At 31.7% G+C, this 21,948-nt stretch overlaps 2 protein-coding genes across 2 annotated transcripts; one reads left to right on the top strand and one right to left on the bottom strand.

The window, feature by feature from the left end:
* Positions 598 to 3,544, bottom strand: LOC109358181 (bidirectional sugar transporter SWEET14-like). The gene is made up of 6 exons (XM_019602271.1): positions 3,372 to 3,544; positions 2,879 to 2,915; positions 2,053 to 2,266; positions 1,779 to 1,940; positions 1,470 to 1,589; positions 598 to 1,070 (listed from the first exon to the last, which is right to left on the bottom strand). Exons 1-6 carry the CDS (start codon positions 3,415 to 3,417, stop codon positions 891 to 893), a joined length of 759 nt encoding a protein of 252 aa, XP_019457816.1. The 5' UTR covers positions 3,418 to 3,544; the 3' UTR covers positions 598 to 890.
* On the top strand, positions 14,699 to 15,403 carry LOC109326065. The gene has a single exon (XM_019558750.1). It carries the CDS (start codon positions 14,699 to 14,701, stop codon positions 15,401 to 15,403), a length of 705 nt encoding a protein of 234 aa, XP_019414295.1.

Below are 21,948 nucleotides of genomic sequence, written 5' to 3' on the forward strand. Positions count from 1 at the left end.
GAAAGCTAAGAGTCATGTCCATAATCGAAAAGCTTGTAAAAATAGTTCTTCCATCTTTTATTAATATATTTGTTATTCATCAAGACTTTTCCTTCTTCATCTTTAATGTGTTTCACTTGGCACCGAGAGATTTCTATGATGCATCATACACTCTATCTCCTTCGTTTCTCTCACTGCTTTCTTGTCTCTTTCTTAGTTGCCTTGTATTTTCTCAACTTGCTGTAATTTTACACAATAATCATGCTTTATAAAAAAAAAATTTCACCTTAACTTTGTCTTGAACACTTTTATCCTACCATTCTAATTCTTTATCCTTTGGTCGAAGGCTTTAGATCCATCTAATATCTCTTTCGTTGTTACTTAATTCCTTTAAAGTTCTTCTCTCATATATCGTTAACACTTCCATGTATATCCGAAAATCCTTCTTCCCATGTCTGTGGACAAATTGATAATTAAAAACTAAAAATATAATGAAATCAAAGTATGGTCGTTAGTAGGAGACTGCAAGTTACTAAAATAATTATTTTTCATTTATTTAAAACATTGATTAGATATACAACCAAAGTGAATTGATAAGAGTTTGACTGAGGGATACACTTGAGAGAGGTGAATTTACTACGTTATTCGTAGCATTACAATATGAGAGTGATATGGCCAAAGAGAATCTAAACTTGCAATGCTTTATATATAATTGACTTGCTTGATTAAAGATATATTATCGTACAGGCAAATTGAAACCACACCTTTACATTAATATAAAACCAAACACTTAGACCAAAGACAATTTATATGAGTGACATAAAGGTAACTGAACTTTTAGGTTAAGTTTTCTTTCTTGGTCATCTATCCCTGTTTCACTTTTTTTTCAATATTCATACTCATTGCTGAAATCAGACTTTGCCAATAGCACCACCTCTTGCTCCATCATGCACCTTCTCAACATCAACAATATGGCCATTCAATTCTTGAACTTTCATTGGATTCTCTTTTACCACTGGTGTGGCGTTTCTGTACATCAAATACAACACCATCTGAACTATACCGAACAGAAACCCAAGTGTATTTGGGAGCTGCATCATCAAAATTTAACATTAGTAAGTTGTTTTTGAAGATCAAATTATTATACTTTTTTTACCCAGAAGAAGAAAAGAATCAAATTGAATAATGCTACACAAAGTTTTTCAAATTATTAAATAATAATGTACCAACTTAGGAATATGCGGGGCCCACATTGCACTTTGGTCTTTCTTTTCATGGGAACTCCAAACTAATGGCGCACCCACATATTTATTTATTTTAATTTTATGGTATATAATGCACACATTTAATTTAACTTTCCTATAACTAACTCCACATAATCTGGTATTAACTGAGAAACTCATGTATTAGTTAATGATAAGATAAGAGTTCAAAGGTTAAAAATAATAATATGCTCCTAGCTAGCCATTTGAGTATATAATTGAACTTACAGCAATATAATAGTCCCTTTGGAAAAGGCCATAGAAGAACCACATAACAGCATTGATTGTTAAAAAGAAGGACAAAGTGAAGGGCATGTATTCCACGCTCCTTGTTGTTATGACTTTTTTCTGCATGTATTGATCATATAAACTTATTTATTGTAGACAATGATGATAAAACATGAAGGATAAATAATATAGTAATAATGTATAAAATTCATACATTGTTGGTGAATATATTATTTTTTTCAATATTAAAAATGAGAAGTTCTCTACATGGATAAATAATAAAATATATCTTAATTATTAAATTCTCACCATGATGAAGAGAGGTGCAGCAAATACAGTTATGTTGAAAACCAAACAAATCCATCCTATAATAGCAAGACGCTTTGCTCCCTTGGACAAGTAGAGAGTAGCTAGAAGCATGGCTCCATAGCCAAACACATTCAACAAAAGAAGAAGCTTGATGGTGGAAAGCTATAACAAAATATAAATTATTATTATTAGTAAAGAAAACTATTTCACTGAAAACCTTAAATAGAAAATGAAGAAATTATATGAATATAGGAGGGAGTTATAAAATTAATACCCTAGCCTTCTTTGAGGAATAAAATAGGAAGAATGCAAGGTAAGAAGACTCCACAACAATTCCAAAGGTGTTAATGGTTATGAGAAGAAGTGCAGAGTCCTTTTTTACCAATGCATAGTAAATCCAAAGCATTGCACTGAGGAGTGCAACAACATAGGGAAGTGATTGGTACCCTTCAGAAGTTTTCTTCTTGTAAATTTGATAAAAAGTTGGACTGCACAAATATTCATGTGTTGTTAAGGAAAGCCATGAAGCACGAATACTGATATGTGTCGGATACAATACGTATCTGATACGTCGACACACATTTTTTCTAAAATAGAGGATACGATACATTCAGGGATACGCGTATAAAATAATAAAAACACATAAAATATGATAAAATTATAAGTGTAAATCAAAATATCCAAAGTAAAAAATATAATGGAAATTTAAAATCGTTATCCTTCATAACAAATCTATCTTATCCTATTTTAATGAAAACGAATTTATCTTATCCTATTTTATTGAAAACGAATCTATATATCCTATACTTTACTGAAAACGAATCCATATACCCTATATTTTATTGAAAACGAATCGGATACGTGTCTTAATATTTATTTATTTTATTTTTTAATTTTTGGATACTCTATGGATACGTATCCTTCGCGAATCCAAATGTATCCGTGTCGGATACGTGTCGGACACTGACACGTGAGTGTGTTTGACGAATTCGTGCTTTAGAGAAGAAAAGTACTTCAATGGATAACTATAGCTAGCTAGTTTGTTCATTAATTAATTAATTTGCAAGGACTAAGGTAAAGCAAAAAGAGATATCACTTACATTGGACTAAGGAACACCATAAAGGAGATGATGTTGCCTATAAAAGCAATAGAAAAAAAGATCCATTAGCACTTGTGACCTAATGATCTCTAACCACAACTATTATTGGTCCCTGCTGAAGACTTTATTTCTTCAATATTATGCATGATTGAACCTGATAACTTCAAATGTTATGACATGACTTTGGACCTTAATTCTATATGCAATTTATAGTTATATATATTTTCTTAATTAAATCGAATATATTGCTATCCTAACTACATTAGGGTGGGAATCAGAAAATTGCCATGCAATATAATTTGCATGCTACTGATGGTTCCAGTTATCATGCATGCTCTAAAACTATCACTATATTAAAAAATGAATACGCTTTGCTCAAACAAACATAAGTAACTACATAAGAAAGACGGTAGAAATAATTGCATGGATTAGAATTGAAGGTATTAACCTAATGCTAATGAAAGAATTAAAAACGATCATATATAATAACTACCTATAAGGCCGAAAAGAAAAACCCAAGAATCGCGGTTCATGGTCATCTCTTAAATCTAGCTACTTGAACTTTAGGAAATAGTTCTCTCTCTTTTCTCTTAAAGTGTCTCACTCTCAAAAGTGATCAAACCCTCACTTCAAACTATATCTCTCTCTTTCTCTCTCTCTCTCTCTAAGTTTCATGAATGAATGTGTAGAGAAGGAACACTTATATAGTGCGCAAAAGGGAAGGTGAGGCCGGTCAAGTTGCAAACGGGAATGCAAACATCACTATAGCTTTAGACCCACTTTCCAGTCGTTCCTCCCAAAAACCATTTACTTTAACACACTATCCAAACACACATTTTTACCCTTATTGTCCTTAAACCTTATTTTGGTTTAAACCTATTCAACATGGATGCCCTCTCCCAAGGTAAACTAGTACCATTAGCGGTATAAATTCACAAAACTACCATGGCTCCACCATGTTACCTTTATGATGTGTCACCCACCAAGTGGTTTTTAAGCCTTACAACTCATATATACTTTCAGTTCCAAGTGGAACTTGGTTACAATATTAACTTGTGTTACCTTTGCCTCATTCCTTTTCCTAAGGGTCAGGAATATGCGTGTGACTCCTCTACCTATCCAAAGTTGCACATATATTATTACCATAAAAATGTTACCATTGTAACCAAGCATTGTGTTGGGATTGTTTGAAATATATTATTATATGAAGTCTCACATTGCCTATTATTAGAATAGAGTAGAATATCAATGTTATATATTTGACTCAAGTCCTTTGTTGTAATGTGCACCAGGTATAATTAAGCACAAAATAGAAACACCTTATGGGCAGGTAGGCCCATGGGTGTGCTAGGGTTTGTAATCCTTCTTCTCTAATAATATCTTGGTAGCCGCTCAGCGCTCTCGGGGACGTAGGCACAATTGGCCGAATCACGTTAACAAATTCTCTTGTTTCTTCTCCTCTATTTATTCTTATGTCCTTTATTTGCTTGTTTGTGGTCAACGCTGCGCAACGATCGCTTCCGCTGCACCAACAATTGTATCAGAGCCAATTGGTAGATGGCTCTTAACGCATACGTCAGATAATGGCTAAAGAGGGTGAATGCGTGATGGCTAGACAAGGTGTGTCATAGGTAATGACAAAGATAGGGTAGATGAGTTGAACGAGAAGGAAATATGGCGGAACTGTGGCGTGGGAGATGTATGTGTTGATCCAGGACCCCATAAGTTCATGTATTGGGTTAGGATCAAGGTGAAGATAGAGACTCATGTGTTGAGTTTGACCTAGAGACAGATGCTGACAATATCTCTCTAGATGTTGAAAGAATGTTCTCATTTGAGATGAGAAGTAGAATATCCTAATGGCGTGTCTGAGACGTCATAGTGAAGGATGTTAATTGTTAGCAGATCCACAAAAGCACAGAGATGCTGACTGACTTTGATGTAGGGTGTTAAATGGGCATTACCTTTGACGCAAGTTGTAACACGAGCATTGGTAGATATGCAAGTGTGTGACATGGTCATTGGCTAGGATGCAAGGATGTGACACATACATTAGTTAGCATTGACGCAAGGTGTGTGTTGTGGATATACTCCTTATGGTGGATTATGATAGTTCTTTTGAACTAGGATTGTCGGAGTAGACGATGGTGGTAGTGGTTGAGGCTTTTCAAGGAAGCTCCAAGGTTCAGTTTGACTGAGTATTGAAGAGGACGATTGTTGGTAAACTTTTGTGTAGAGGTTCCAATATATCGAAAGACTTCCTAGAAATAGGTGGCATAGGCAATGCGTACCATTTGATGGCGGTACGAGAAGCTGCATTACAAGTTTGGAGAGCTAGGCTATTGATAACATCGTCAAGGATAGTAGGGGAGTAGTTAAAGAGAATTAGACATTAAACAAGGTGGAGATTCTTGTGTAGATTTCCTAAGGAGCGAGATATTTGTCTATTTCAATCAAGGTGGAGATTGTTGGGATTGTTCGAAATATATTATTATATGAAATTTCACATTGCCTAGTATTAGAATAGAGTAGAGTATCAATGTTATATATTGGACTCAAGTCCTTTGTTGTACTGTGCATTAGTATAAGCACCAAATAGAAACACCCTATGGGCAGGTAGGCTCATGAGTGTGCTAGGGTTTGTAATCCTTCTTCTCTAATAATTGACCGAACAACATTAACAAATTCTCTTGTTTCTTCTCCTCTATTTATTCTTATGTCATTTATTTGATTGTTTATGAACAACGCTGTGCAATGATTGTTTCCTGCACTATCATCTGGTATTATTTACATAAGGGTTCCGGGTCCACATAGGAAACTCTGGTTAGGGACATGCAAATGAATTGCACTACACTTTATGTCAATATTATAATAATAAACGTGTACTTTTTTAGTATATTGGGCAGCCCGCCACCAAAAAGGTTCAATGTGGGGAGAATGATGAAACTAATTCTATCTTCTAATTATACTGGTGTTTGATAAATGCTACCTCCTTCTAATTTCCTTTGCTTCTCATGACCATATATCACCTCAAATGGAATAATCAGGTGACTTATAACAAAGAAATTAGGATAATCGGGAGTTATCGAATAATGTAAGACTTTGTTGGGTCATGTATAAAGTTATATGTCAATATTTGGTATAGGAATCCCCTGCCCAGAAATTTTATTGTACTTATATCTTTAATCAATCAAATTTATAAAATATTATTAAAATATTAATTTATGTTTTTTATTTTCCTTTTTAATCGAACGAAACTTTCTAATTGGGTTAAAATACAAAGTGAGACATGTGATTACCATCCCAATATTTAACGATTGAAAGTGACACTTGTTGGAAAAATCAATCAAGTATCTTAAAAATGATTAGTTTCTTATGCATGAAAATATCTTTAGTTAACACCAAAATAAAAAAAAACATTAGGATTAGACCAAAATGTATCAAAATGGATTACTTCTAATTAAATAACTTATATGTATAACTTAAACGTGAAACAAACTTGTTTTTTTCTTGTTTTGTAATATTGTGTATATTTACATATATTTTTAATAAAATTTTCTTTTGCCAATAAAAAAATAATAATCTTAATTAAATTATTCACTATTATTTTTTATTTAGAATGAATTATTTTAAGCCACATATTTTGAGAAGGAACTTGATATTTATAACTAAACCCACTTTATTTGGAATAGAAACAACTAAGAAATTGAAGACAAATGATCCCATAAGAATTATTGATTAACTTATCTAATTATAAGGGGTTCTTACACATAGGGCGTAATATATTTTTTTAAGTGAGACGAGATTTACTATTCTAAGTGTAGGTTTAAAAAACTTATTTCATATTTTAACTATTAATTCCAGGGAAATTCAAGTATTTGAATATTGAATATATCTAAATAATTAAATTTCCATAGAATTAATGGCTAAAATGTAGAGTAAATTTTTTAAACTTACTCCGGTCCCTTTTTCTTTTTAAGTAACTTCATATTTATAGCTAAAAATAAAATATTACTTTACCAAAAAATGGTCTTGAAACAACAATGAAATTAATGACGAATAACCCAACGACATGAATTCATTTATAAGGAATTCTTATATATTGTTTCTGTTGTTTACCGAGGAACTAAAATTTTTATTGAGAAATTAAAAATGGATTATCTTTTAACTTAATAACTAATGTAAAAAAATTATTATATCTTGACTAAAATGTTTATATTTTTTCCCTTTTATTTAATTCATCCTTTTACGCGTATTCATTACTTGAAAGACATAACAATTCGTCGTAATAGGTTGAAAATTAAGATGGCTTTGAATTAATTATCCATATAATTATTGAATGAGAATAAGATTGAAGAAGAAAAAGCAATTAATCAAAGCTTGAATTTCTACAAAATAAAAACAATATTCCACCCCTTCCATTTTTTAAGGTTAAATCACAAAGATTACAAACCATGGAGTAGTATTGTATTTTAACTAAAATATCCTAATTTATTTGATAAGATAGAGTATAAAGATGAATTAATTAATAAAAAATATAATAGGTAAATTTGATAAATGATGATATTAGGGGGAAAATTAGTTTGACAATGTCTTGAAATTAGAAAACAATAATAGTTTTGAAACATAAAAAGTTTAAAATAAAATAAAAATATATACGAAATAGTGTGAGTAGTTTTGCATATGGATGACAAAAAAATCTTACCCGTGGATATCCGTGGAAATACCCACAACGGGTACCCGCAATAGTAGCTTATGGACAGGAGCGAGTTTCGTGATATTCGCCCCGCGGATACCCGCAAATTTATATATTTAATTTTTAATTAAATTTTTATATAATATATATTTATTATTATTTTAAGATTATATATCATATACTTTATTATTATTTCATAATAAATTACACATATTTGACTATGATCATAAATTTATCATACAAATATTATATTATTTATGTAACAATTATTTTTACATATTAATTATTACAAATTATATAAATATATAATTAAAATTAAAAATTCATTGGGTACCCGCAACTACCCGCTACTCATACGGGTACCCGCAAATATTGCGAATTTGGGCACAGGAAAATGCTACCTGCGTCCGCCCGTGCCCGTGGCCATCCTAGTTTTGAAGGGGGAAGACGTAATAGTTATGGTATAAATGGTGTAAAATATAAATTGAGTGGAAAAATTATATTCGGGAAAAAAGGGTTTTTTTTAAACTATGTAAACACTCAATTTTATTCAATCTATTTTTATAAAATAAAAAATGCATAATTCAAAAATTAAAAATTTCAGAAAAACATAAAGGACATTTGAGTCATTTTTTTGATTTTATAGAATCAATAATTATATTTGTTCATTTGTGGATATTATGGTAATTTAAGACCCCAAAAAACTAATCTATCTTTAAATAATAATGAAAATATTTTAGATCCAAAAATTTAATAATAAAAAATATTAGTTGAATTTGAATAGCTGGAACGTGACATGTGTTGTCTTTTATTTTTTGCATCAAGCAGAAAGTCGGCTTACAACTAGTGTCGTCATTTTGCAATTAATTGCATTTATTTAAAAATAATTAAAAATGTTTTATCGCCTAAATAATTTTATGGAATTTGAATGATCGTGTCCCACGTCGTCTCCTCCTTTCTACTTAGAGTAGAAAGTCGTTCTATAACCAGTGTCGTCTCTTTATTATTGATTTCATTTATTTAAAAATAACAATAGTAGAAAAATATTTTTACCAAATGAATGTAATGTAATTTTTATATTCTCTTAATGGTTTACTCATCTATTACTTCTCTAAAAATTGGAGGAAGGTCTATGACCAATAACATATTTTGATATTAATTCCATTTAAAATTAATAACATATACTATAATTAATCATTTACTTTATTATTAAATAAATTTAATGGAACTTTTATAGTTCCGTTATGGTTCACATCGTATCTAACTTCTTGGAAAATGGGAAGATAGTTTATGATCAACACTATCTCTTCACTATTAGTTACATTAAATTGAAACAATTATAAATATTTTTCAAATCAATCAAAAGAAATCAAATCAAGCAAACATATTTTACCGAGAATTACATAATCTTGATTTTCATATTGCATATAAGACTGCATAAGATCAAAATAAACTCTTGTTAGAAACAAAAGTAAAAAATAAAATATTTTGTTTTTGCAATTAGATGTGTCAGAATTATACTATAAAAGTTCATCTAATTACACTATGTCAGAATTGATATTTAACAACGTTTATGTGTTGAACGTTGTTAAATGTAAGGCGAAAGAGAATTAACAGCACTTATTGAAGAAAACATTGTTAATGGTGTTATCTTTAACCACGCTCATTGAAGAAGGCATTGTTAAAGGTGAAGTTCATATTAACAACACTCATTGAAGAAAACGTTGTTAATGGTGTTATATTTAACCACGCTGATTGAAGAAAGCATTGTTAAAGGTGAAGTTCATATATTTAACCGCATTTCTTCAATGAACGTTGTTAAATGTGTTATCTTTAACGGGTGCTTATTAAAGCAAGTGTCGTTAAAGATCATACATTCATATATTCAACAACACTTCTTTAGTGAACATTATTAAAGTGTTATCTTTAACAATGTTTATTGAAGAAATTGTTGTTAAATGTCATATTTCATATATTTAACAACATTTCTTCAATAAACATTGTTAAACACTTATTTTAGTGAGCGAAAATCTTTTCGAATTCAAAAACAAAACTTCACACACAATAATGTACATATCACTCAATTTATTATTTTCTTTTCCTTCTTCTCCATGAGTTACATTTTTTTCTCTTTTATTTTTAGTTTCTCTATTCAAGCAAGTTATCGATTTTTTGTTTTTCTCTTCAAGCATAAGGTAAATTGCTATCTTATTTTAGCTCATTTATTTCTCTCTTCACTAATAGTATGATCTTTATTTGCTGTGAAGTTATGCAACTATGATGTTCTAGGTTTTTGGCTATGGTTTACTGGTTTAGAACACAATGTTTGAGCATAATGGTAAATTTTCTTTCTCAATTGCTGCTAATTTTGTATATTTTCATAACTTTTGCAATTTGTTTAGAGATGTCATTTTTTATTTGCATTTGCAGCTTACATTAATCATTGAGAAACAATTTGCATAATACCTTAGTACTCATATGTTATTTTATAATATTGTAATCTGTTAATGTTGAATGTAGCTGGAGTCGTTGGTGATTTACAGATCTATTGTAAATATGGTGGAGTTGGACATGCTTGTCATGTGTTTGATAGAATGTCTGAGAAATATATTATTTCATTTAAAAAGTAGACATTTAACAACGTTTGCTTCAGTGAGCACTATTAAATATCTACTTTCTACATCTTTTCAGAAAACACTGTTGAATATAACTTTATGTACTACTTCATCACATAGAAAACGCCACAAAAGTGCTGTTAAATTACAATTTTAAGTGTTGTTGTTTTATTATTCTGGCGTAGTATTAGCAAGGACACTGTTTTATTACGAGCGAACAAAGTATTAATACCTTCCCGATCCATAATTGATTCCAAGTTCAGAACTGAGGATCACTAACCATATTTTCATTTATTGTGACCTATTGTATCGATATACACTTGGTGATTGTCAACCCACATTTTTATTTTATGCAACTAAATATTCAATTTTTATATTTTATTTTATATAATTAGAATGTCTTTTTTGTATTCGTTGTATTTTATATTATATTTTTTTATCGAATATACTTTAAATTATATTTTTTTGTTTTTATTAAAATGTTTAATTTAATGTGAGAATGATAGTTTCAACTTATAATTAATGTTTTTGTAGTGATTGCCTACGATTATATGACTTTATGTAAAAATTAAAAAATATTAAGGGTAAATAAGAAAGTAGAAATTACATCATGATTATAGTTATACAGTATTTTAATTTTATATATAGTATAGAAGTATAAATATAGATAATAAGTAGGGTGCCTATAGAAGATTTATTTCCGAACTAATTAATTCTCATTTTTTTTTAACTATAACTAATTCTCACAATTTTTTAACGACTAACTTATTCTCATTGATTTTGAAAATAGATTTAGCTCCAGCCCGGAAAATATATATATATATATATATATATATATATATATATATATTAGCGTGATGCTATGGTCCAATGCGCACCTTCCTTACACAGTAGATTTTTGTTGATATTGGGTTTCTTTCACAAATATGTTTATAATTGTTAACATCTTCCACACGGTTAAAGAAGAATCAAATTAAGTTCAACTTAGATGCACATCCCAATTTGTCATTGTGCCCTGTAATGCACTAGAGGAGTGTCTATATTGTATATATGAACTAATGAACCCACTTGGCCCCCTCATTCATCTCTTCTTTTGCAGGATTCTAGAGAAGTTTGAGAGATACCCTTCTTGCATTCGTAAAATTTACAAGATTCGCACTAGTTAACTAGATATAGGGTATCCTTTTTTATGTGTAATCACATTTGATGGTTCTGATTTTAACCCTTTGATATAAAGGAAGTAATGGACGATGTATAAAAAAGCATAGGATATATGATGGAGAATATGCTGTATTGCTTTAAAAGAAACACCTTCGCTTGTTGACCTATGTGATACTCTCGCCAGTTCACGTTTTTTGAAGACTTGGATCTTAATTGTAAATTAAGAATATTGATGAAGCTTATAATTTGATGTGGTAATAAAGAAGATTAAAATAATAACTTCTTTATAGTACAAGGAGGAACTAGCATAGTTGATTAATGATTACCACCATTAACCTATGTTAGTGGTTTGATTATGGTTTTTTAAATAAAAAATAGTCTGTTGATTGCCGATTATGGTTGAGGCAAAATTCACATCGATGATTTCTATACTACGAAAAATATTAATTTTGATTGCCGAATAGGGAATACTTTAGTAAAAAAACTTTTATAACAGACTCTATTTTTAATCAAATATGAAATTAATTCAGAAAATATAACTTTTATAACATTATTTTATCAATTAGATTAGATGACTAATTGATTTAATAATAAGAAGTTAATATAGTGGTTAATATCAAAGGTTGAGATTTGGTTATTGAAAATAATACTTATTAAGAGGTACAATTACAATACCTTTGGAAATGATCCCTTCTCCAATCCAAAATCATATACTGGAAGGAACAGACAAAAAATGAGTAGTTGTTTTCATCACATATTAAACAAAATCAATTGTTGTTTTTGGTAAAGCAAAATCAACTTTGTGGGCATGGTGGAGGCCCCTAATGCCCTGATAGAGTCCATGGAAGGGGTGGAGAGATAGAGAAAGGGAAATTCGGATGAAGAATATTTGCTAAGGATTAAACTAAACATTCTTTTGTTATATGTTCTTAATTTTTAGGATGGTTTGATGTAAGTGACAACATTTGACAAGTTAACTGTAGTGGATAAAATCGTGTTCTTTAATTTTAATGCAGAAAATAAAACATAACTTTTGCTTTGTTAGGTAATTTTGTCCCCAACTTGAAAATCAAACAAAGAGTAAAATTTATTGTACTATATCTTAGAAAATCAAACACATCCTAATAAGTGACCTAATAATGTTGGGCTTAAAAGAAATCAATTAAGATTCTTTGAAATATCTAAAAGTATAATAAAAATATTATGATATATAATAATAATAATTACTCCAATATGTATAATGAATTAATATTTCCATAGTGGAGGAAATGTCCATATTATATCGTTGCCCTATAGCCCCATACCTTATCCATATCACCATTTTTATATTCTCATCGTCCTTCATAGAAAGTTGGGAATACTCAGTGGAGCAATCAGTTTAACTCTTATCCATTTAAAGAAACAAAGAGTTGAGAGAATATAAAGCCTAAAAAAGTATATTTGAAGTTTTGTGTTTTCTTAGTTGTCTTGGGAAAACACTAGGTTAGCCAACATAACATATACGATTTTGAAATCAAAGTAAAAATCTTTAATAATTCAACAACACTTGAACTTAACAACTCTCAGTTCCTACACCGATTTGGAAATTGAATTATAAACATAATTTATCACTAAATATTTTTACATGAATTTGTTGAATGGTGTAGTAACCTTCGATCTTGTGTCTATGGTCTTGTTACTATACCTTCTTAAACTTTGGTTTAGTCCAATAGATGTTATATAATTGGCTTGAGCACCCCTTATATCCTGCAATTATTTTACTTAGGAAATATATATATATATATATATATATATATATATATATATATTTTGTTAGTGTAAAAAATTATATACATTCACTACATTATTCATTTAAACTAATTATTTCAAAAGTGAATAATAATTAAATATGAGTATGAATGATATAATGATAGTGTATAGAACTGTACATTATCCGAACATACATCTTTTTCTCAAAACAATTTGATAGTTCAAAATGACGAACTAATAATTTGCACCGGCAAGAGGGAAAGCTCAAGATCCAGATTAATTAGTAAAATTATGAGACAATTGGAGTGAACACCCCAAATTCATACCATAGGAAATACATTTCTTTCCCTCACATTAAAAAAATGTTTACTTGAAAAAACGAAAGAGGAAAGTTCGATAATAATTGTAAAGACCACCCAAAAAAAAATACAATGATGATATTTCCTGGAAATGTTGAATTAGAAGGAGCCCTCAAGAGTTTTCACTTTCAAGCATTATTTTTCATGACGCAAAGGTAAAATATTACATCATCTTAGTTTTATCGAACCAATAATGACGAAGCAATATGATATAACATATACGAGTGCATAGATTTAATAATTTTTAGTATGAAAAGATGCACCTTTTTCTGTTTTGAATATTTCGATATATAAAGTGAATAGAAACACCCATTTTCCCACTAGTTTGGATATGAACCATTTGAAAAAGCATGGTCCAGTGGTGCCTACTTGAGAATGCATGGAACCATCTCTGAACTAAGTAGGACACATTTTCATCACAAAATATCAAAGCAATATCACAAAAGGACAAAAAAGTTGAAGACAAGATTGTGTTTTAACTTTAATTTTATGGATATTGATGGTGTACAATTTTGTAGAATTATTATTGCACCATATAGATTGGATTCCAAAATAATTCATCATCATAATGCAAATGATTTATATTGTATATTTATTTTCAAACAAAAGTTTTGGATGAGGATAAGAGGGTTTTGGTTGAGATAAACTATTTCGGAGATAATTTATAATAGAATTAGAGATATTTGTAAGTGCTCTCCAAATATGAAATATCATATTCTGTCACATCATTTATAATATTAGAAAATTAGTTATAGGGGGACACATGATATAGCATAAAATTAGTGTAGCATGCACTCGATAGTATGGGAAAGTTATTCTAAAATAATTAGTACGAGATTACAGAAGAAATACTATTATAAAATTTTGTGGTTCTTTATACAGTATAATTTACATTTATTATGCAACATTGATTATTTTTTCTTTCTTTACTGTTTATAAATAATGAATTTGTGAACCTTCTTATGAGATTTATGTTAATTCATAATTCAGTTTTGTTAGTTAGTTTACTTTCTAAGTATAGTAATGAAGTTAGTTGTGAAGCAACTATATATAGACGTATGGTTTGTCAATGTGTAACTCAACTAACTAATCTTTCATAGCTTCTTGCCTTTACTTGAATATACATTCTTCTTCCTTCACTCGTTATTCTTCTTCTTCTTTCTATTTCTATTTCTTTCTGGTTTATGCAACATTGGTATCAAGAGCATCCAGTTTACTTTAATCCAGGGACAATCACACTATGGCAAACAATAATGGCTTCACAATGACACTGCCTACACTGGTTGGAAAGAACTATGAACGATGGAGTGTACAGATGAAGGTCCTTTTTGGATATCAAGAAGTGCTTGATATAGTGCAGAATAGATATCAACCCCTTGGTGAAGATGACACTGAAATTCAGATATCCAACTTCAGAGAAAGCAAGAAAAGGGACTGCAAGGCTTTGTTTTTAATACACCAATGTGTAGATGAAGCAAATTTCAAAAAAATCTCCAGTGCCAAGACAGCTAAAGAAGCTTGGGAAAATTTTGAAAGAAGTTATGCAGGGGTAGAGAAGGTGAAGAAGGTGAAATTGCAGACTTTGAGGAGGGAGTATGAACTTGTGCAAATGAAAGAGAGTGACTCAATCTCAGACTACTTCACCAAAATCAGATCACTAACAAATCTGATGAAAGGATGTGATGAAGTGATGAGAAATCAATTGGTGGTTGAAATAGTGTTGAGAACACTAACACCTAGGTTTGATCATATAGTGGTAGCTATAGAGGAGTCAAAGGATCTTGAAGTGTTCAAGATTGATGAGTTGCAAAGTTCATTAGAGGCACATGAACAGAGAATTAAGGAGAGGAATCATGAAAATGAGTCTGAGCAAGCTCTCCAAGCCAAGTTCTCCAAGAAATTTTCTGCTCAAGGATCTCTCCAAAGGAAACTCAAAGGTAGATAGAAAAGTGACAAAGTAAAGAATCAGGAAGGAGCCAAACAAGAATCTAGTTCAGCACAAAAATTTAGTTTGCAGGATCAAGCTCTTAGAGAAACAAAAAGAGATTTGACAAGAAAAAGGTACAATGTTTCAATTGCAAGAACTTTGGCCATTATGCAACTAAGCGCAGATTCAAACAGGGCAATGGTGGTTCAGAAATTGAGGCAAGGATGGCTCAAGGTGATGACTCAAATGAAGAGCAAGTACTACTCATGGTTACTACAGAGAATGAACAAGCAAAATCAGATTGTTGGTACTTGGACACTGGTTGCTCCAACCATATGACAAGTCACAAAGACTGGTTTGTAAGGCTTGATGGCACTGCTAAAAGTAGGATGAAGTTTGCAGATCATAGCTCTATTGAAGCAGAAGGAATTGGTGATATTTCAATTCAAAGGAAGGATGACAAACTGGCATCATTCACAATGTTCTATATGTGCCAAAAATGAGGAGTAATTTGTTGAGTCTTGGACAATTGCTCGAAAGAGGGTACACAATGTTGATGGCATATAAGACTTTGAAGGTATTTGACTGTGAAAGGAACCTAATCTTGAAGGTTCCACTGTCTAGTAACAGAACATTCAAGATTGGAATTCAAGTGAGCAACCATAAATGCTTAATGACCAAGACAACTCAAGACAGTTGGGTCTGGCACCAAAGGTATGGTCACTTGAACTTCAAAAGTCTAGATTACTTGTGCAGAATTGGAGTTGTAACAGGTCTACCATCAATTAGAACTCCTAGTGAGTTGTGTGATGATTGCCTTGCAAGCAAGCAGGCAAGGAACTCATTCTCTACCTATGTTCCAACCAAATCTGCAAGGCCACTTGAGTTGGTATTCTCAGATGTGTGTGGACCCTTTGAGGAGAACTCAATATGAGGTAGCAGGTACCTTGTGACCTTCATAGATGATCTCACAAGGAAGACCTGGGTATACTTGATCAAAAGGAAGAGTGAAGTCTTCAACATTTTTCTTGGTTTTAAAGTTCAAGTTGAGAGACAATGCAGTCAAAAAATGAAGACTCTGAGAACAGATGGTGGAGGAGAATACATGTCAATTGAGTGGAAGGCATTCTGTGCTAAAGAAGGCTTGATTCATGAGGTGATTTCACATTACACTCCCCGACACAATGGCATTGCAGAAAGGAAAAACAGATCTATTCTCAACATGGCCAGAAGTATGCTAAGAACCAAAAGAATGTCTAAGAAGTTTTAGGGAGAAGCTGTCTCAACATCAGTGTACATCTTGAATAGGTGTCCTACAAAGAGACTTGGTGAAGTCACACCTGAGGAAGCTTGGTCTGGTCAAAAACCAAGTGTTGGTCATCTTAGAATCTTTGGTTCTATGTGCTACAAACATGTACCCGAGATTCATAAAAAGAAGCTAGATGATAGGGGTGAGAAGTTGATTTTGCTTGGCTATCACTCCACTGGAGCTTATAGAACCTTCAATCCTCTTACTCATAAGATCATGCTAAGCAGAGATGTGAGGTTTGATGAATCACAAGCCTGGAATTGGGACAACAACACTATTAACAACTCAGAGAAAATTCATCTAATACACTTTGATGAAACAGTTGTGGAAGAATTAGTAGTGATTGTGAGCAACCACCTGCAATTGAGGAGCATAATCAAAGAAGACCTCATAGGCATAGACAAGCTCCACCAAGATTGAGTGATTATGAGATCTTTCCAGATTCAGAGATCACTGTAGAGGGTGAGCTTGTTCACTTGGCATTGCCGGCAGAAATGGAACCTGTAAGCTTTGGTGATGCAATAAGACACAATCATTGGTTGGAGGCAATGAAAGAAGAACTTAAGTCTATTGATAAGAATCATACTTGGGAGCTTACTCAATTGCCAAGTGACAAGAAAGCTATCACAGTAAGATGGGTCTACAAGGCAAAAGTAAATCCAAAAGGTGAAGTAACCAAGTTTAAAGCTAGACTTGTTGCAAAGGAATTCTTGCAAAAACAAGGCCTAGACTATGATGAAGTCTTTGCACCTATTGCAAGAATGGAAACCATAAGATTGGTAGTAGCTTTGGAAAGTCATCATGGCTGAACAATCCAACAAATGGATGTCAAGTCAGCCTTTCTTAATGGACCTCTAGAGGAAGAAGTATTTTTCTCTCAGCCACCAGGTTTTGAAGTTGCAGGCAAAGAAAATTATGTGTACAGATTGCATAAGGCACTCTATGGACTCAAGCCAGCTCCAAGAGCCTAGAATAAAAGAATAGATGGATACCTACTATAGCTTAGATTTGTGAAGTGCACAACTGAGTATGGAGTGTACACAAAAGGGTCAAGCTTGAATGGCTTGCTCATAGTTTGATTGTATGTTGATGATCTGTTGGTAACAGGAATTAGAGTAGATGAAATTGAGGCTTTTAAAGAGAGTATGAAAGCAGAATTTGAGATGAGTGATCTAAGGAGTCTTGCCTACTTCCTAGGAATAGAATTTGTGAGAACTGAGGATGAGATCTTCATGCACCAGAAGAAGTATTCCACTGATATTCTAGAAAGATTTCAGATGCAGAGTTGTAACTCTGCTTCAACTCCTATTGAATCAGGGAACACATCACAAATTTCTGAAGCAGAAGATCAACTTGCAGACAAAACTCTCTACAGGCAGATGATTGGTTGCTTGCGATATGTATGCAATACAAGACCAGATATGGCTTATGGTGTAGGAGTGGTCAGCATGCATATGGAGACACCTAAAAAGTCTCATCTACTAGCAGTAAAAAGGTTGCTCAGATATCTAAAGGGTACAGTTGAGCTTGGCTTAATGTTTCCTTGTAAGACCAACAATCTCAGTCATGAAATGTTTGGGTTTAGTGATGCTGATTGGTGTGGAGATAAAGCTGACAGGAAGAGCACAACAAGGTATTTGTTTCTACTTGGAAATGCTCCAATCTCTTGGTGTTCAAAAAAGCAAGATGTAGTTGCCTTATCTTCTTGTGAAGCATAATATATTGCTGTTTGTATGGCTGCTTGTCAAGTGTTATAGTTTGAGACTCTACTTGACGAACTAAAGATAAAGAATGACAAGAGTATGGTATTGTTTGTTGATAACAAATCAGCAATAAACCTTGCTAAAAATCCAGTTTCACATGGCAGGAGTAAACATATTGAAACCAGATTTCATTTCTTAAGAAGTCAAGTGAGCAAAGGAAGGTTGAAGCTTGAATTTTGTAGAAGTGAAGTGCAATTTGCTGACATTCTAACTAAACCTCTAAAGAAGGACAGTTTTGAGATGCTGAGAATCAAAATAGGGGTAGTAGCAGCAAAGGAAACTGAATTAAGGAGGGGTGTTAATTCATAATTCAGTTTTGTTAGTTAGTTTACTTTCTAAGTATAGTAATGAAGTTAGTTGTGAAGCAACTATATATAGAAGTATGGTTTGTGAATGTGTAACTCAACTAACTAATCTCTCATAGCTTCTTGCCTTTACTTGAATATACATTCTTCTTCCTTCACTTGTTATTATTCTTCTTCTTTATGTTTCTATTTCTTTCTGGTTTATGCAACAATTTATAATATTAAAAATGGAATATTAATATATTTTTGTAAAATATTAGAAAAAATAACTACTAAAACTAGACAATTAATGCATTGAAAAATATGAGAATATTGTAACCATGGCTTGTGACTATTAATATTATTTTATAGCTTAAAAAGGTAATGAATTTCATGTAACAGGTTGAAGTGAGGAAAAAAGTGTGCTAACTTTAAACGGGGGCATATAAACGTATGAATTAACATTTTCTTCATTTCAGTCTTAAAGTGTGTTCGGATAAAGTAGTCTTACATTTCAAAGAATTTTAATTTAATAAGTTTAAACTACAGTATCTAAAATTGATTCTTTTTTTATAAATTATCATGTTTGGATTAAATGACAGTGATCTACACAAAATCTACCACATAGACTAATAAATGGCAAGATATAAATTGTGATTATTTAAATTCTTTTTTAAGACTTTTTAGTTTTTAGTATTGTTTATCTCCCCTTGCATGACTTATGGCGAACTTCCCCTTTTAAAAAGAAAATGATTCTTATTAAAAATGTTGTTAAAATGAGAAGAAACAAGTAAGGGTGCATCTATTATCATATCATTTAATAGGTTAAGATTAGCATAAATATATATTAAATTAAATATATGTGTGAATGCCTTGATACACTCTCTTGGAAATGAAGTCCAACCTTTTTTACATTCCTATTTTCCACTAACCCTTTTCTTATAAGGACGAGTCTCCCTTAAAAAAATCACATGGGAACTATGTTAGTTCAAAATCTTGTATAAGTTTTTGGCAAGAATATTTTAGTCCCTGAAAGTTTTCTTATTTTCCTCGACATTCGTTTGACCTCGCAATTTCGTTTTATAAGCATGTATATTAGAAATGGGCACAAGGGTGCCTACCTAATTATAACTTACAAAGAAGATCTATACAAGTGGAAGGATCAATACACCACTGGGCAAAAGTGTACAAATTAGATCCTATATTTCTTGAAACTCATAACCAAGATATAACTTGAATCGAATTCATAATCTGAGTAAAACTAACCTTCTGTCCCCTAAAAATAATGTCATTTCTTAACTTCCAAATAGACCAAATGACAGCAAACCACAACATTCTCCACAACGATTTCTCTTTACCAATCTTACAAAGGGAATCATAAGTCTTAAGTGATTCCACACATTAGAGACACAAGCAAGAAAGGAAAAGATGTTCTAAATGTTCATCATGCAATAAACACAAATCACACTTGACATCATTCACCCCACAATATTTCTCAAATAAAACTCTATTTTTGTTGCTACCTTACCTCTGATAATTTTCCAAATTAAACAACACACATTTGAAGGAGCACAATTTATCAAACATAAATTAAGAATACTACCTGGTTCCATCACACTTGCATTCCAATGCGCCAAGTAAGCTGATTTCACCACATAACACCCCGACTTATCAAGATTTCATCTTCATCTATCACCAACATCACTTTTGCAAGAATGATTTTGAATTAGATGATAAAGGTTTCTCGCCTCATCTTCCTCCCAAGCAAATAAGTTTCTCCTCCATTGAATATTCCAAGTCCACTCCCTATTGATCCAAGCCCCACAATCAGCTACCGAAGCCTCCTTATCTAAAGCAAGCAGAAAAAATCTCGTTTGCTTGATTTGTCAACATTGAATTTACAAATTAAAACAAAAAAAAAACATATTTTTGTAATATGAAAACGGTGTCATTTCACAACATCAAATCCTCATCCTTCAATTTTTAGCCTCTACATCTCCATCACCATGACCTCATCTTTTAACTCTTCAACAAAATTCCACGGTGACATCAAGTTTGGTCAAATTGATGTTCCAAAAGGAGGTTCTTTTAATTATTTAGGGTTAGCACTATATATATCATTAATGTCATTTTTATTTATTTTAACCTCGTTACTCGTGGCACCACCGCCATGATTATCACCGGCACAACCATCATCCTTGAGTCCTTTACATTCATAGTTGAACACCATAACTAGGGCTTATATGTGTTTGACATTGTTGAATCAGTGAGAGTTATTGGCATTGGAAAAGATGGTTCTATTTTGAGATGAGGGTTTTCTGTTTAAGAAGGTTTAAAACAACATAATTTTGATGTTGAATAAACTTCTTCTTTAAATATAAAAAAATCATATCAGAAAATCACACAATGTCATGTAGTATATGTTAAATGTCACATAAGTGAAATCCTAAAATCAAATGGATATTGACGAATGAGAAGGAATCAACTTGTGCATTGAAAATTTCAAAGACTAAACGATTTTGTTCTATAAGTTATATTGGATATGTATTACAGGAGAATGTGTACTGTCCACGATAGAATTCAGTGCCTAAATAATTACTCCTCCAATCAACATGAGAAATATAAGAAAATTTGTAGATAAAGAACAAGATACATGTTTTGATGTAGAACCAACCATTTGAATATTATTAAGCAAAAAGTACAAAACAATACAATATGATGTTTTATTCTCAAATGTGACATTCATGCATTAGTGTCAAGTATTCTAATTTGTGTTGCTCTTGGGCCTTAATCAAAATAGATTATGTATTTTCTTTTTATTGATGTGAGCCTCATACTTTTCAGCCCAAACAAAACAAGACTAATTACTACAGTAACTAAAATGATTTTCCATTTTTTTGGTATTACCAAGGGTATCCTCACCCTTTTAATTACTACAGTATCTTTCGGGATGTGTGAATGTCATTCTCAACAAATGCCGCTCTCAGAAATCAAACCTTTGACTTTATAGCCATCCTAAAATCTGATAGGACTTCATACCACTGAACTAGCACCTTGTTGGTAAGCGATTTTCCATTTGTTATTAGTTCAGAGCAACATACAATAATTTCAGCGTCCCTTGTATAGACTTTTGTGGCGATTTGCTCATTGTACTGGCCAGTCCATTCCTACAGGTTGTGCCAACCATTATTGGTTTTTTAGAGAATA

Source organism: Lupinus angustifolius, chromosome LG01 (assembly GCF_001865875.1).
Source record: "Lupinus angustifolius cultivar Tanjil chromosome LG01, LupAngTanjil_v1.0, whole genome shotgun sequence".
In the NCBI taxonomy this organism is placed as follows: domain Eukaryota; kingdom Viridiplantae; phylum Streptophyta; class Magnoliopsida; order Fabales; family Fabaceae; genus Lupinus; species Lupinus angustifolius.

Excerpts from the sequence above, each read along its gene's own strand:
- LOC109358181 (XM_019602271.1), bottom strand. The coding sequence starts at position 3,417 with ATGACCATGAACCGCGATTCTTGGGTTTTTCTTTTCGGCCTTATAG. Across the intron at positions 1,590-1,778 it reads CTGCACCTCTCTTCATCATG|AAAAAAGTCATAACAACAAG; the intron begins GTGAGAATTTAA and ends CAATACATGCAG. Across the intron at positions 1,071-1,469 it reads AAAGGGACTATTATATTGCT|CTCCCAAATACACTTGGGTT; the intron begins GTAAGTTCAATT and ends TTGATGATGCAG.
- LOC109326065 (XM_019558750.1), top strand. The coding sequence starts at position 14,699 with ATGGCAAACAATAATGGCTTCACAATGACACTGCCTACACTGGTTGGA.